General features: G+C 38.3%; 3 protein-coding genes across 3 annotated transcripts; all 3 read left to right on the forward strand.

The window, feature by feature from the left end:
* Positions 1-5,414: 5,414 nt before the first annotated feature.
* Positions 5,415-7,281, forward strand: LOC110748981 (1-aminocyclopropane-1-carboxylate oxidase homolog 1). The gene is made up of 3 exons (XM_021948970.2): positions 5,415-6,064; positions 6,498-6,819; positions 6,897-7,281. The coding sequence occupies exons 1-3, from the start codon at positions 5,511-5,513 to the stop codon at positions 7,152-7,154; spliced, it is 1,134 nt and encodes a 377-aa protein (XP_021804662.2). The 5' UTR covers positions 5,415-5,510; the 3' UTR covers positions 7,155-7,281.
* A 2,428-nt stretch (positions 7,282-9,709) lies between these two features.
* LOC110751242 (1-aminocyclopropane-1-carboxylate oxidase homolog 1-like) lies at positions 9,710-11,589 on the forward strand. Its single transcript, XM_088255451.1, has 3 exons — positions 9,710-10,398; positions 10,757-11,078; positions 11,186-11,589. Exons 1-3 carry the CDS (start codon positions 9,878-9,880, stop codon positions 11,444-11,446), a joined length of 1,104 nt encoding a protein of 367 aa, XP_088111577.1. The 5' UTR covers positions 9,710-9,877; the 3' UTR covers positions 11,447-11,589.
* Positions 11,590-12,069: 480 nt separating this feature from the next.
* On the forward strand, positions 12,070-16,105 carry LOC110748947 (1-aminocyclopropane-1-carboxylate oxidase homolog 1). Its single transcript, XM_021948928.2, has 3 exons — positions 12,070-12,663; positions 12,788-13,109; positions 13,340-16,105. Exons 1-3 carry the CDS (start codon positions 12,137-12,139, stop codon positions 13,595-13,597), a joined length of 1,107 nt encoding a protein of 368 aa, XP_021804620.2. The 5' UTR covers positions 12,070-12,136; the 3' UTR covers positions 13,598-16,105.
* The last annotated feature ends 77 nt before the right edge of the window (positions 16,106-16,182 follow it).

Here is a 16,182-nt window from a genome sequence, read left to right on the forward strand (position 1 = left end):
AGACGGAGGCAAGTGATCATGCCCAGTTCAGTATCCCAATTATTGATCTCAAGGCATCTCCCAAAACGATGCAGTTTTACGCGCTGGCTGAAGTCATCGGGGGAGTTGTGTGAGAATGTGAAGGTGAATTTTTCCTATTAGAAAGTTGAGAAACCTAATAGGGACTGTTTATAAGGAGTTTGTCTACTTCCCCCATTGCTAATTGGTTTTGGGGTGGAACCTCAACTTTTTTAATGATATCAGAGTGGGTTAGGCCGCATGTGAAAGTCCAACGGCCACAGGTGCTCCACGTCACCTAATATGTGTTATTCATGTGTTAGGTTTGAAAATTCGCCACACATACGGGGGCGTATGAGAATGTGAAGGTAAAAAGTCTCACACTAAAAAGTTAGAAAACCTTGCAAAGATTTATAAGGAGTTGGGCTACTCCCCCATTGCCAATTGATTTTGAGTTGGAACCTCAACTTCCTTCAAGTTAGAGATGCAAGTGAGAAATGGGGTTTCTTTCAGATTGTAAATCATGAGATTGCTGTTAATGTTTTGGATAGGATGATCCATTGGATACGTGAGTTCCATGAGCAGGAGACTGAGCTTAAGAAAGGATTTTATTCAAGGGAGTTTGGGGAAGAAGGTGTTTTATATGTCCAATAATAATGATTTGTACCAGTCTTCAGAAATTAACTGGAAGGATACGCTTGCATGTTATGTGGGTCTTGATCCCCCCAAACCAGAAGAATTGCCCTTAATTTGCTGGTAATTAAGCAAGGTAATAGTCCTTTACTTTTGTATGATAAATTCATTTATCACTATAAAGAGTAGCGCTAAATATTTATATTGTCATACTGTGAAATGCATTCGTACAAGAATGATCAATAGTAAAATCATGAAAAAAAAATCTTAGAAACTCCCCAATGATAAAAATCAATGTTTTTAAAACTGCGCCTCAGAAGCGCCTTGAGGGCCGCTTTAGAGCAAGGCGATGGTGCTTCAAGCCATTGAGAGCCTTGACTTTTGCACAACAAGCTTATCCCTGAAGCATACGCTTTTCTTCAAAGCATGCGCTTTTTTCATGAGGCATGTGCCTTTTCAAATTTTGTATTTTAAATTTAAAAAAAAGGATTGAGGAAGAAGAGAGAAGGTGGGTGAGCGAGAAAGGGGCTAGGAATGAGAGGCCTTCTTCTCGGCATCTGTGAGGAAGCCAACAAAGAGATGAGGATTGAGGAAGAAGAGAAGGTGGGTGAGCGAGAGGGGGCTTGGAATGAGAGGCGGCTCCTGTTAGGCCTAGGGTTTGAGAAGAAAAATTGTATTTATATGTCGATGAAAAAAGGAGAGCTGGGCTTTCGATTGGGCTTGTTGGGCTTGGGCTTAAAACACTGATACAACCAAATATCACTAAAGGGAACACGGAGTTTTTCCTTCACTTCAATTTATTTTAATTACCGAAAAAAAGATATAACATTGAACCACCTACATCTTTTCCTTTCGCTGCACCCACTCCTACATCTAGAGGTGTCAAACGGGCTGTGTCGGGCCGGCCTGTCCCATTTAAACTCGTGCTTTTAACATTTTCGTGTCGTGTAGGGCCGGCCCATTCAATTTACCAGGTCGTGCCGTGCTGGCCCATTTAATAAAATCATTGATCCCAGCCCGGCTCAAAGCCCATGTCCATATTGAAACGGGCCGGGCCGGGCCGGGCTCATGCTGTGCCCGTGCTCGTGCTCGTGCCATACTCGGGGCCAAGAACCAACCCATTTAATTTGAATTTTTTTCACTTGATTTTTTTTTTCCACTAGATAATTCAAATTATAAACTTTGAGAATATAATTAGAGGCAATAAATGATGAACTATTTGAAAACATTAATCAATCAAACATCCAAACAATTTGAAGGGGCGGAGGGCAAAAAGTGTCCAACTCCACAAAGTCCTCTTCAACTTTTCATCTTTAAACAACTTGTAATTTTATATGTGAAGAAATGTCTTGCTTTGATTATAAGAGAAGCGTATATGTCATATGTATTGATTAGATATCAAGTCCAATGTTGTTTAATTAATTTGTAGTTGATATGTTTAATTAATTAAGAATCCAAGTAATTTCCCTAAAATGAAAGACATCAAATATATGTTTATAATTATTAAAAAAAAAAAACATATAAACAATGACATTAGATGTCAAATTATTGCATTTTGACTTTTTTGAGAAGGAAAAAAAAAAGCTAAATGGGCCGAGCTTGGGCTCGTGCCGTGCTTGAAGTGAGCTCGGGCCAAGCCCGGCCCATATCGAGCCATGGCCTGGCTCGGTCCATTGGACCTATTTTTTGATCCCGGCCCAGCCCAAGTTTTCTTGCTGTGCCGAGCACGACTCATTAATATTCGTGCTTGTGCCGTGTCGTGCCTCATTTAAACGGGTTGAGCTTGTGCCGTGCTGGACCGGCCCGTCCCGTTTGACACCTCTAGGCTACATCTACATACCAATAACATGATTTCACATATTCACCCTCTTCATCAAGTTCTATTCCTAACAATACAACACCTCATTTCTCTATATCTGAAATTAATAATCATTCCACCCCATCACATATTATAACACCATTGACTATGAACAATAACACGACACCACCTGCCCATCCAACCACTAATCCTCCCATTCATTCGCCGACTTCTCCAGCAGTTGATCTTGCACGTATACATCGACCACCCATCAAGCTCCTCGACTACCACTGTTACAATGCCCATGTCAATCCATCTTCTTCTCCTATGGTTAACAAAGGTACCCGTTACATTATCTCTCATTACCTCACTTATTCTAATATTTCTCACCCTCACAATATTTTTTTAGCATATATCTCTACTGTAGAGGAACTCCATGCTCTCGAATCAAATTCCACTTGGTGTGATGCTATGCATGATGAACTCCACTCTCTCGAATCAAATTCCACTTGGTCACTTGTTTCTCTCCCTGCCAACAAACACCTCATTGGTTGTAAATGGGTATACAAAGTCAAACGAAATTCGGATGGTACTATTACGCGATTTAAGGCTCACCTAGTTGCTAAAGGTTACACTCAACTCGAGGGTGTTGATTACAAAGAAACTCTTTCCCGTTGCAAAATTGTTCACTGTTCGGGTTCTCCTTACAATTACAGCCTCCAAGGATTGGACCCTTCATCAATTAGATGTCAACAATGCTTTTTTGCATGATGACTTACATGAAGACGTCTATATGCAGCCTCCACCTGATTATATCCGTAAGGGGGAGAATCTTGTTTACAAGTTACATAAATCGCTCTATGGACTTAAGTAGGCTTTTAGGCAATGGTTTGCCAAATTTTCACTGGCCATTTTTAACACTGGTTACATTCAATCCAAAGCCGACTACTCTCTATTTTATAAACAAAGGTACCTCCTCAGTGTTTATACTAGTGTATGTCAATGATGTAATTATCACAGGTTCAGATGCAAATGAGATTTCCAAGCTTAAGAACTTCCTACATCAGCGATTCAAGCTAAAATACTTAGGCAATCTAAAATATTTCCTTGGGCTTGAGGTGTCAAGATCACGAAGAGGCACTTGTTTGAACCAACGACAATATGCTTTGGATATTATCAAAGACACAATTTTATTGGGAGCTAAACCTAATCCTTTTCCCATGGAAGAAAATCTAAAGCCCAACAATACTGATGGCAATCTACTTAATAATCTAGCCTCATACTGTCGCTTGATTGGAAGACTTATTTATCTAACTGTTACAAGACCGTGTATTCTTTTTGCAGTTAATATCCTCAGCCAATTCATGCACCAACCACATATGAAAGCTGCCACACGTTTAGTTCATTACTTAAAGGGATCACTTGGTCCAAGTATTCTGTTATCCTATCATAATAAATTAAAATTGTGAGCTTTATGTGACTCAAATTGGGCAAGTTGCCCTATGACAAGAAGGTCAACAACAGGTTATTGTGTGTTTCTCGGAACAAGTCCAATTTCATGGAAAATCAAAAAACACCCCCTTGTATTTAGGTCCTCATCAGAAGCCGAGTATATGGCAATGGCAGTAGCTACATGTGAGCTACAATGGCTACGATATCTTTTACAAGATCTTGGTATATCACATTCTTTTCCTAGTACACTTTATTGCGACAACAAGGCTGCCATATATATAGCAGCAAGTTGAAAGAGCAAGTTGAATCTTTTAGACATACATGCTCCAACTTGAGGGAGAGTATTAGAAATCAAGGCTTAATTGAAAGAAGACTTTAGATTAAAGTTAACGCTGTATAGATGTCTTACTTGGACATAAATTATTTTCCTTTTCTATGTAATTACCTTAGACATAGGATCTAGAGATTTCTTTCCTTTTGTATTCCTTAAGCTTTGTTATATATTTGTAATCTTTGTACAATGATCAATACAGAAAACATTCACCATATTTTCTTATATTTTTCTTGATCGATTTTTCTTTTTAATCTTTTTTACGGTAAAGCTCATTCTAATGCACCTCTAGTTTCTGTTTTTCTGGTTGTAACATATGATTTGAGTTGAGCTTATTTATTTTAATAAAAAAATAACTAGTTAAAAGATATAACACCAACAAGTTAAGGGCGGAACTATGTTTGGGCTGAGATGGGCTCTAGCCCAGTGCTATGTTTAGTTTAGAGTAGAGGCTTAAGGGGCTTAATTATACAAGCCAAATCTATGTAAATAAAAAATTAGCCCACCGTCTTCTCTAGAAATAAGCCTACCTCCATGTAAATTCATCAAGTATACTCCCTTCCCAACCATTGGATTGACTTTGGAGTCCTTGTTTCGAGAACCATCAAACGGACCAGACCCAGGTCTTTTGGCAGTGACACAACTATCCAAGTGATACTTTCTTGTTTTTCTGTCATATCTACGTGAAGCTTTCCAAATTTTAAAAGTGTAGGATATTAATTTAATTCAAATCTTTAAAGCTTTCCTTTTCATTCTCTCTTCTCTGAGTTCTTCATTTAATTTTGCTTTCATCATTTTTCCTCATTCTCTTTCCTCCTCCAAAAGATGGCAAGAATTAATTTGTTTCTTCACGGAAACATCAGAGCTTTCATCATTTTTCCTCATTCTCTTATCTCTTTCTTTTTCCTTCACTTCTTCACTCTCTTCTCTGTGTTCTTTGTTGTTGTTTGTTTGCTAATTAAATGACTTCCATTTTTATTTCTACTGATTTGTGTTTTTTTGGGGTGGTTTGTTGTACTTACTTTTGTTGCCCCGCCCCCGCCTACCAACAAAAAATTCTAGACATGATATTTGCAGAAATGGTCCCTCAATTATACCCATATTTACAATTTGATCACTCAATTCAATTATTAGTTGCACAGCTAAAGAAAAGGTACAAAACACTGACACCTTAATTGGCATTGGGACCACTACAAAAGGAACAAAGCACTGACACATTTGTTTGCTCTAACCCTTTCCTAATCTTATCTTTCAACTGTGATATCCCTTCAGTCCACACGAGATACATAGCTGCAAAAAATGGTAGTGACAAGCTCCAAAGGCAGTGAAGCTGTTGGCGTTGGATCCAACTATGACAGGACAAGTGAATTAAAGGCCTTCGATGACTCAAAAGCTGGAGTGAAGGGACTTGTAGATGCTGGTTTGGCTAAAGTCCCAAGAATTTTCATTCATGACCAAAAAATGATCATCAACAACGAACCAATTAGCCCCAATGAGGGCTCCGGGTTCGGCATCCCAGTCATAAGCTTAGAAGGCATCGCCAAAGATGCAGGTCAACGTGCCCAGGTCATAAACCAAGTTAGACAAGCTTCTGAGAAGTGGGGGTTTTTCCAGGTGGTCAACCATGAGATTCCAGTCCAGGATCTGGAGGAGATGATTGATGGGATAAGAAGGTTTCATGAGCAAGAGCAAGCAGTGAAGGAGGAGATTTATTCGCGCGATTATACCAAGAAGGTTTTGTATAATACCAATTTTGATCTTTATCATGCACCAGCTGCTAACTGGAGGGACACCTTGTCTTGTGTTTTGGCTCCTCAGGCTCCCAACCTTGAAGAATTACCTTCAATCTGCAGGTATTTATGCGAGGAAATTGTTCTTATGCCATGCTGCCAATTTTTTAAAATTCTCTTTTTTTAATTTGTGTTTCAAATTAACATTTTTTTTTTTTGCATTTTATACAAACGATCATTAAGTTATTCTAAATTATTCTAATTTACTTGTAAACCAATGATTTTATGTTCGAACCATAGCATTTTGTAGTGTTTAACTCTCATTCCTTTGTAGTTTATACGCTTGTATGGAAATATATATATATATATATATATATTTCTGATTTTACAACTTAATTTATAAGAGAACTCAGTTGCAATAATTAGATCATACATCCTTAACTTTCTTGACCGAGGGCTTTGTCTTGTAATTTCTTTTTCCGTATGATTATAAAAATAAAAAAAATAAAAAACTTTCTTTGAGATATTTTAACGATAGCAAATGACCAATTTGCAGGGATGTAGTGGTTAATTACTCGGAGAAAGTAAAGAGTTTAGGGGCCACTTTGTTTGAATTGTTGTCTGAAGTGCTTGGGCTAAAACCCAACCACCTAAAGGACTTGGGCTGTGCTGAGGGACTATTTTTTCTGGGTCATTACTACCCAGCATGTCCTGAACCAGAATTGACGATGGGCACAAGTCAACATTCTGACAGTAGCTTCCTCACAGTTCTCCTACAAGACCAAATTGGTGGCCTGCAAGTCCTCCATGAAAATCAGTGGGTGGATGTTAAACCAATTCATGGAGCTCTAGTCATTAATCTTGGAGACATGTTGCAGGCAAGTTAAATTAAACCAAATTCTAATGTGTACTTATTATGTACGTTGATAATTTCTAATGTGTTTTTTTGGTGCAGCTAATCTCAAACGACAAGTTCATAAGTGTGAATCACAGAGTCTTGGCCAAAAATGTAGGTCCAAGAATTTCTGTGGCATGTTTTTTCAGGCAGCATCTTCCACCGGAAAATTCTTCAAGACTGTATGGACCAATTAAGGAGTTGTTATCAGAAGAAAATCCTCCAATTTATCAGGAAACTACGATGAAAGATTTTGTTGCGCATTACTACACGAAAGGGCTGAACGGGGTCCCTGCACTGGAATATTTTAAGATATGAAGCTAGGCCATGGATATATATGTAGGGTCTAATTAAGTTTATGCAGCAATGAATCTATATATGCTCTTGTTAAAAAGGAATGCAATAAAGTTTTCTTATGGATCAGAATATTAGGGCACATTTGATATCCATTTTATTTTTAGTTTTTAGTTTACATTTTTTATGTAGTATAAAGGAAAATGATAGGGAGAATGGAATTGAGGATGAGATTAAGAGAAAGGATGAGAGGGGATGATGGAAGGAAGAAGTAATAAAAGTGAAAACAAAAACTTGAAATGAAAACAATTTCAAATAGATTTCAGTTTTTAAATTTTATTTTCATTTTTGTTACTCCTCCCTCTCATCTTCCCCTCTCATCTTCTCTCTCAAATTGTGGGAAGATGAGAAAATTGTGGGAAGTCTCATGTATTTGACTTCAACTAGGCTGAATATTATGCATGTTGTGAGTCTTATTAATTGTTTTATGGAGAATCCTATAGAGCTTCATCTTGCAACAGCAAAAAGAATTTTTCGCTATTTAAAAGGTACGATTGATTTTGGTGTTTTCTATAAGAAGGAAGCAAAGTTTGATCTGTTTGGTTTTACAGACAGTGACTATGCGGGAGATCAAGATGATCAAAGGAGCACTTCAGGATATGTGTTTATGACAGGTTCAGGGGCAATTGCCTGGTCATCTAAGAAGCAGCCGACTATGACTTTATCAACAACCGAAGCTGAATTTGTTGCAGCAACATCCTGTGCATGCCAAGCCATTTGGCTAAGAAGGTTAATTGAAGAACTTCATTACATACAGCAAGGTCCAACGTTAATATATTGTGATAATGTTTATGCTATTAAGCTTCATCCAGTTTTGCATGGATGAAGCAAACATATTGATGTGAGATATCATTTTCTTCGTGATCTCTACAAGGATGATGTTATTGATCTAATTTATTGTAAAAGTGAGGACCAAATTGCTAATATTTTTACCAAGCCTCTCAAGCTGCATGTGTTCGGGAAATTGAGAAATTTTTTGGGAGTTAATTCTTTGAAGGATGTTGCTAGTTGCTCCTGATGGTTGAAGAATTGAAGTTTTACCTTTAAACTGATTGATTGCAGAACATTTAATTTAAGGGAGGATGTTAAGAATATTTATTATTCTATTTATTACGTTTATGATTTGATTGGCCCGCCCTTTTGACGGTAACTACCATCATTGGTTTTGGGTAGGGGTGGGCTCAGTTTGGTTTGGTTCGGTTTTGAGGCCAAACCGTGCGCCAAACCATGAACTCCGGTTTGGAGAAAATTCAAACCGTGCGCCGAACCAATGTACCGGTTAAGCGATCATCTCGGTTAACCGGTTAGCTCGGTTTGGTTTGGTTTGGTTTGGTGAAAACCTGCTTGGAAACATGTAGACTCTAAATTCATTCAAACTCAAACATTCATTCACCATTCACATTACAACATATTCAAATTCATTCATTCAATCAATCTTTTCAATTCAAACTAAAACATATGCATCGTTCATCATTCACATCCATCCAAAGTTTCAAAGTAAACCATATGCATCATTCACCATTATATAAAAATATTGACTAAGTATGAAAAATGGGTTTTCGGAATAATCATTTTCTCAAGATAATTTTTGGCGGCTTTTATTCCTCACACATCAAATAAGAAAACTTGATTTTTTGGAATTTTAGTATGAAGTATATATTGACTTAATGAGCCATCATTTTTAGCCTAAATCGTATTTTGCACTAAAATCGATTTTTCATAATTTGATTTGGTTGGAATTTGATTTTCTAGTATTTTTATTTGAATCCAAATGGGGGGTACTTCCTTATTTACATTGTAAACTTAAGTAAATGGAGTAATATAAAAATAAATAAAAGTAAAATGACAAAGACATTTACTTAAATGTTGAAAATGGAAATAAGGTTGTATTATAATTATTTAATTACATATAATTTAACATACCTGGTTCGGTCCGGTTCACCGATGGTTTCTGAAATTGAAAACCAAATGCCAAACCGTGAAGGCCGGTTCGGTCTGATTCATGCACCGTTGGCCAAAAAAAGAAAAAAAAACGAAACCAAACCAGACCGACCGGTTTGGTTCGGCCGGTTTGGCCGGTTTTCGGTCCCATATGCCCAGCTCTAGTTTTGGGTTAATTTTCAAAAAATATTTAAGAAATACTATTAGAAATATTATTGCGGTTCGTTTCTTGCTTAACTCAGATAATGTAATGTGAAACCTACAATATAAAAAGTATTATTATTATTTTTTAAATGTCATTGTAACATTTGTAATATCTAGATTTGGCTATGATTCGATGGGAATTTGCCAACCAATAGTTTCGACAAATAGTCATCGTCTATGAGTATGACAAATAGTCATCATCAACCAATAGATTCATAATTCAAACTAGTTGCCTGCCACGTGATTGACTCTAGTATGATTTACGTGATTGACTCTAGGTTTTTACTTTTCGTTGGTTGCTGGTCTTTCTAGATTTTTCTGTAAAGCAATTATTATGAAGCTAGCTTATATGTAAGTCCTATTCTTTGTGGAACTTCACATGTTTCCTTATTTTCTACATCTGATGGCCAAACATTATTGACTTTAGTAAGTCCATTAACATAAGCTAGCATATGTAAATTTTCATATATATGATGCAATTGCAATAGCCTTCAGGCAAAGCTTCTCTTCTGCATTTAAAGCACTATAAGTTACCTGATTTAATGGTGTCCGGGAACTCAAGAAACCAAGACCGTCTTCAACAGCTAAAGGCCTTTGACGATTCTAAAGCTGGTGTCAAAGGGATAGTCGATGGTGGCATCACAAAAATCCCACCAATTTTCGTCCGGCCAACGGAAGATTCCGCAGGCGACGGCCCAAGTTCCGGCCAACCAACCCAAACCCAATTCAGTATTCCGGTTGTGGACCTCGGTGACACTGCCGGCAGGCATGATGACGTAGTTGCCAGAGTCCGGCGGGCTGCGGAGACCGTTGGGTTCTTCCAGGTTGTGAACCATGGAATACCCAAGAGAGTGTTGGAGGAGATGTTGAAGGCCGCGCGTGATTTCCACGAGCTGCCAAGGGAGGTGAAGGCTGAGTACTATAGGAGGGAGCCGGGCGTGACGGTCAAGTTTGTGAGTAACTTTGATTTGTATAAGTCAAGGTTTGCTAATTGGAGGGACAGTCTGCTTTGTGCTATGGGTCCTGATCCTATTGATCCTCAAGAATTGCCTGTGGTTTGCAGGTACATTGAATGAACATATAATTGGTGAATAAATTTGATGCCTCTACATGATTGATTCAATTGATTGTATACTAATAGTTTGTTAACATAACATGCCATATCGAGTGTGTGTCTAATAGATTAATAGTTTGACAACATATTTTTATATCGAGTGTGTGTCTAATAGATTAATAGTTTGACAACATATTTTTATATCGAGTGTGTGTCTAATAGATTAATAGTTTGATAACATATTTTTACCGAGGAATACTATATTTAGTGTTATGTATATTCTAGCTTTAAAAAGTAGTATGATTTTTAGATATGTTATAAATACGGAACATTGATTTATGATTATTTTTTTTGGTTTAATTTGCAGAGACATAACTATGGAGTACTCCGAACAAGTTGACAAACTAGGTGTGACTTTGTTTGAATTGCTATCAGAGGCACTTGGGCTCAAATCTGAGCACCTTATAGGCATGGATTGTGCAAAAGGGCCTCTTATTGCTAGCCACTACTATCCTCCATGCCCTGAGCCTGAGCTGACAATGGGAACTAGCCAACACTCAGATCCTTCTTTTCTCACCATCCTACTTCAAGACCATGTTGGGGGGCTCCAGGTTCTGTGTGAAAACCAGTGGATTGATGTTCCTCCTGTGGCTGAAGCTCTTGTAGTGAACATTGGAGATCTTTTGCAGGCAAGGCAACCACCCTAATATATTTCTCAGCTTACAAATGAATTGTGACATTGAATTTAGCATTCTATTTTGAAAATATAGTTTCTAATGCTTCTGTTTTGGTGCAGCTAATCTCAAACGACAAGTTCATAAGCGTCAACCACAGAGTCTTGGCTAAAAATGAAGGACCAAGAATTTCTGTGGGATGTTTTTTCAGACATTTTTCACTCGAGAATTCGTCGTCAAGTAAACTTTACGAGCCAATCAAGGAGTTGACATCAGAAGAAAATCCCCCAATTTACAGACAAACCACTTTGTATGATTTTCTTATGTACTACTACAAGAAAGGCCTCAATGGGGTCTCTGCACTTGACTATTTCAAGCTCTGAATTAGGCCATGTATATATAATATATGTTTATGCAATAATTATTAATCAGTCTCTTATGTATCACAAATGTGTGCTTGAGTTGAAAGGTCTAGTACGTTTTAGTTTTCAATGTTACAAATAATACAATACACTTTCCTCATAAATCTGAATATTAATTCATGGACTTTGGAAATTTAGCTTCTTTTTTACAAGAAATATTTGTTAATTCTAAAAATACAAATATTCAACCGAAGGAAAAAAGAAAAGAGACTAATATTTTTTGAGTACAAGTGAAAGTGATAGTCTAAATTAGAGACAGAGGGATTTCACATACAACTAAAATGCCGTGGAGATCTCATTGGCGAAAGAGACTAATATTAGGAAAACAAGAAAGGTGCTTTTCTATACATTCAATTCAACATCACCAACCAATTCCAATTGCTTCATTTAACATCATTGTGACTTTATCTTGACAGCAACATTCCAATTTTTTCAGAAAGTGAGCATAATGAGAGCAAAGACTAACGTAAATTGCAAAGTTCATATGTGGCACAAAATAACTGAGGAAATGACATGATCAAATCCAATCAAAGACTAATATGTGGCACAAAATACAATCAAACACGTGTCCTTGCCTTAAAGAAAAGCCTCCGCATTTCCAACCAAGTGCTAAAAAAGTTTGCAAGATTTTATATCAGGAAAAATAGGCGCATGAAAATGATCTCCGGGTACACAGCAAACGGAGACCGTCTGCAACAGCTAAAAGCCTTTGACGAGTCCAAATCTGGTGTCAAGGGAATCGTCGACAAAGGCATCACAAAAATCCCACCAATTTTCGTTCGGCCGCCGGAATTTTCTGGCGGCGACAAACCAAGTTCCGGCCATCGAACTCGAACCCAGTTCAGTGTTCCTGTTGTGGACCTCGCCGACACAGTCGGCCGGCGTGCTGACGTGGTTGCCGGAGTTCGGCGTGCCGCAGAGACTGTTGGGTTCTTCCAGGTGGTGAACCATGGGATACCCAAGAGAGTGTTGGATGAGATGTTGGCGGCGGCGAGTGGGTTCCACGAGCTGCAGAGGGAGGTGAAGTCTGAGTACTACAGTAGGGAGCTGCTGAGGAAAGTCAAGTTTGGAAGTAACTTTGATCTGTATCAGTCAAGGTTTGCTAATTGGAGGGACAGTTTGCTTTGTGTCATGGGTCCTGAGCCTCTTGATCCTCAAGAATTGCCTCTGATTTGCAGGTATGTCCTTAAGAGTATTGGGAAAAGTTCAAATTTTGGTAAAGTAAAATGGATGGCAATTTATTCTCATCCCACTTGGTACATGTTGTTTTTTCTTTTCTTTTTTGAAAAATCTAATTTGCAGAGACATAACTATGGAGTACTCTGAAAATGTTCACAAAATGGGTGTCACATTGTTTGAATTGCTATCGGAGGCACTTGGGCTCAAACCTGACCACCTTATTGAGTTGGATTGTGCAAAGGGGCATCTTATTATTAGTCACTACTATCCACCATGCCCTGAGCCTGAACTCACAATGGGCACCAGCAAACACTCAGATCCTGACTTTCTCACCATCCTACTCCAGGACCAAATTGGTGGCCTCCAAGTTTTGTCTGAGAACCAGTGGATTGATGTTCCTCCTGTGCCTGGAGCTCTTGTAGTCAACATTGGAGATCTCTTGCAGGCAAGCCCTCTAATAATTCCTCTAACAACTATGTGAAAACCGATTTTCTTTTTCTTTCACAAAGCTATATATTGTGGAACTGTTCTAATATATGGGGAGGGAGATCGAACTTGAGTGCAGGGGCTGCACACTAATTTGGACAACTGGCCTAATCCGCGTATGGAAAATCGATATTTTTTATAGTTGTGACCAAATTCCGTGAAATGATTGTTGCGTTGTAATTATTGCAGCTTGTGTCGAATGACAGATTTAAGAGCGTAGAACATCAGGTGCTTGCAAACCATGCAGGGCCAAGAGTATCCATTGCCTGCTTTTTTACTCTGCATCTTCACCCGTCGACAAGGTTGTACGGCCCCATAAAGGAGTTGTTGTCAGAAGATTGTCCGCCTGTTTACAAAGAAACCTCACTGAAAGACTTCATTGCCTACTACGATGAGAAAGGGCTTGATGGAAACTCTGCACTAACACATTTCAAGTGCCAAAGGTAACAAACAATGAATTAGGAAACTCATGCTATATTGTTCACTCTTGGATTGATGAGTTCAGATTACTAGTAGTAGGCTACTTAGATTTGGAATAACAGTTCAATTTGTACGAATTGGATACGAATGGCCACCGTATACGGAATCCATTGAAATTAGGCACATAATGCATTGAATTTGTTGCTGTTTGCATATTTTCCTTTTATCTTTTTTTGGTGGTGTGGTTTGTAAGTACCAAATGTGGTGAAGATGTTATATAGGCTTTTACCATGTGCTTTTTGCAGAACGCACCACAAAACAAAACCAATTATATGATACCATGCATCTTTTTCAATTTAAGACACATGTGTAAATTTGGGTTTAAACAGTATACAAGACGAAGACCAAAAAAACAGAGAAGGAAACGGACAAGTTTTCAATCCGATATGTGTTTGTAGACTATATAAAATTGGAAAACAAAAACATACATGTTCAAGGTCAGGCAATAAAGAAATCACATTCACATACGAAAGAGAAAATTAGTAAAAACAATAATTCTTGCTAAGACCATGTATTAGCTAGCTCAATCCAACTATTTTTTTTATGTAAGCCATACCTCACACTCCCTCCCAAAAACAGAGCTTCTTTTTGTATTTTCAGTCCAAACCTTATTATGAGATTCTTGATAAAGTCCAGAAAAAGCTCTCTTCCTGGAAGAGTCACACTCTGTCATCTATGGCTGACAGAATTACCTTAGTGCAATATGTTACTTCAGCCATCCCTATTTACACTTTGCAAACTGCCCAATTGCCTATGTCGTTGTATAACAAGCTTGATCAGTTGAACCGGAATTTTCTTTGGGGCCATACTGATGATAAGGCCAAGGTTCACTTGGTCAATTGGAAGACGGTTTCTAAACCAAAAGCCACTGGTGGTTTGGGTCTAAAAAATGCTGTTTTGATGAATAAGGCCTTACTGGCTAAAACTGGTTGGAGGCTGCACCAAGAAGATCATTGTCTTTGGGCTCAAGTGTTGAAAGCCAAATATCTCAAGGATTGTGATATTCTTTCTACCAACGATAACCATACTTCTTGTAGCTCTAGTGCTTGGAGGGGTATCCTTTATAGTGCTCAGATTATTCCTCATGGTACCAAATGGAGGGTGGGTTCTGGTGATAATGTCAGATTTTGGACTGATAATTGGCTTAGTTGTGGGCCTTTGGACCAATATGCTACTATTGACATTTCTGAGGATATGCTGCAATTAAAGGATAGTGACTACTTTGCAGATGACACCTGGAATGTTAATTGCTTACTGGAGTGTCTGCCTACTTATATTGTGCACTAGATTCTTTGTGTTCATGCTGGATTTCAAGAGAGTGGGTCTGATAGATGCATCTGGAAACTCACTGCTAATGGTAAGTTTTCTGTTAAGACTGCATATGGTATTTCCTCCATTAATGATCCTTTGATGTGGTCTTGGAGCTTTATTTGGAAACTTCATGTGCCTATTAGGATTAAGACCTTTCTTTGGGTTCTTTGTCATAAGAAACTCCTTACCAATGTGCAAAGACAGAAGATGGGGTTTAGTCAAGACACTTCCTGTCTCAGTTAATTGGAAAGGATTTTTGGGAGGATGATGAGGTTCCTAATATTTCTGTGATTGATTTTGATTCTTGGCTACTTAAGAATTTAAAATCTCATGTCACCTTGCATGGTATTCCATGGCCGTTGGTCTTTGCAGTCTCTTTGGTTTGTGTGGAAATGGCGATGTAAGGTAGTCTTTGAGTAGAATTTCTCGACTCCTGCTATCTCTCTTCAAATAATCATGAATTATGCTATGGATTGGTTTACTATCTGTAATCATACTCCTGATCTTGTTGCGAAGCAGCTGGTCCATTTGCATTGGATTGCTCCCAAGTTTGGGATTTGTAAAATCAATACTGATGGTAGCAGAAAAACTGAAACTGGGTGTATCGGTGCTGGTGGTATCTTGAGAGACTCCGCTGGCAAGTGGTTAAATGGATTTTCTGTGAATCTTGGTGCTGGGACCATCCTTGAGGCTGAGTTGTGGGGTGTTTTTTGGGGTCTCAAATTGGCATGGGATACAGGTTACAGAAGTGTGGAGGTGGAATGTGATGCTAGTTCCGTGGTGGCAGAATGCTCCTATGTCTGATCATCCTCTCTTTAGTCTCATAAACTGCTGCCATCTGAAGCTTCATGATGATTGGGTTTATTCTCTTACCCATGTTTATCGCGAGCAAAATCATGCTGCTGACTTATTGGCTGCCAAGAGCTATGATTTCCCTCTTGGACCCCATGTTTTTGCCTCGGAGCCTGCCTTTCTTTGTACTGTTCTTGCTGCTGATGCTAGCAATGTGGCTAGTCCTCGTCTAATTCCTATGTAATTTTTGTTTCTTTTTTGGGCTCTAGCCCTCCTTAGCACCAAAAAAAAGAAGTACAACAAAATGGTCGCACTCAAACAAACAAAGACTTCAAGAACTAAAGTCCCCCTTATTATTATTATTATTTTTTATGATAAATACTACGAGGTGTCTCTACATCCCAAAGATAGGATTAATCTCAGTTCGGGATTCGGTTTGCCTTTGGCCA

The sequence above is a fragment of the Prunus avium genome, chromosome 1 (genome assembly GCF_965620075.1).
Source record: "Prunus avium chromosome 1, drPruAviu1.hap1.1, whole genome shotgun sequence".
NCBI classification, from domain to species: Eukaryota; Viridiplantae; Streptophyta; class Magnoliopsida; order Rosales; family Rosaceae; genus Prunus; species Prunus avium.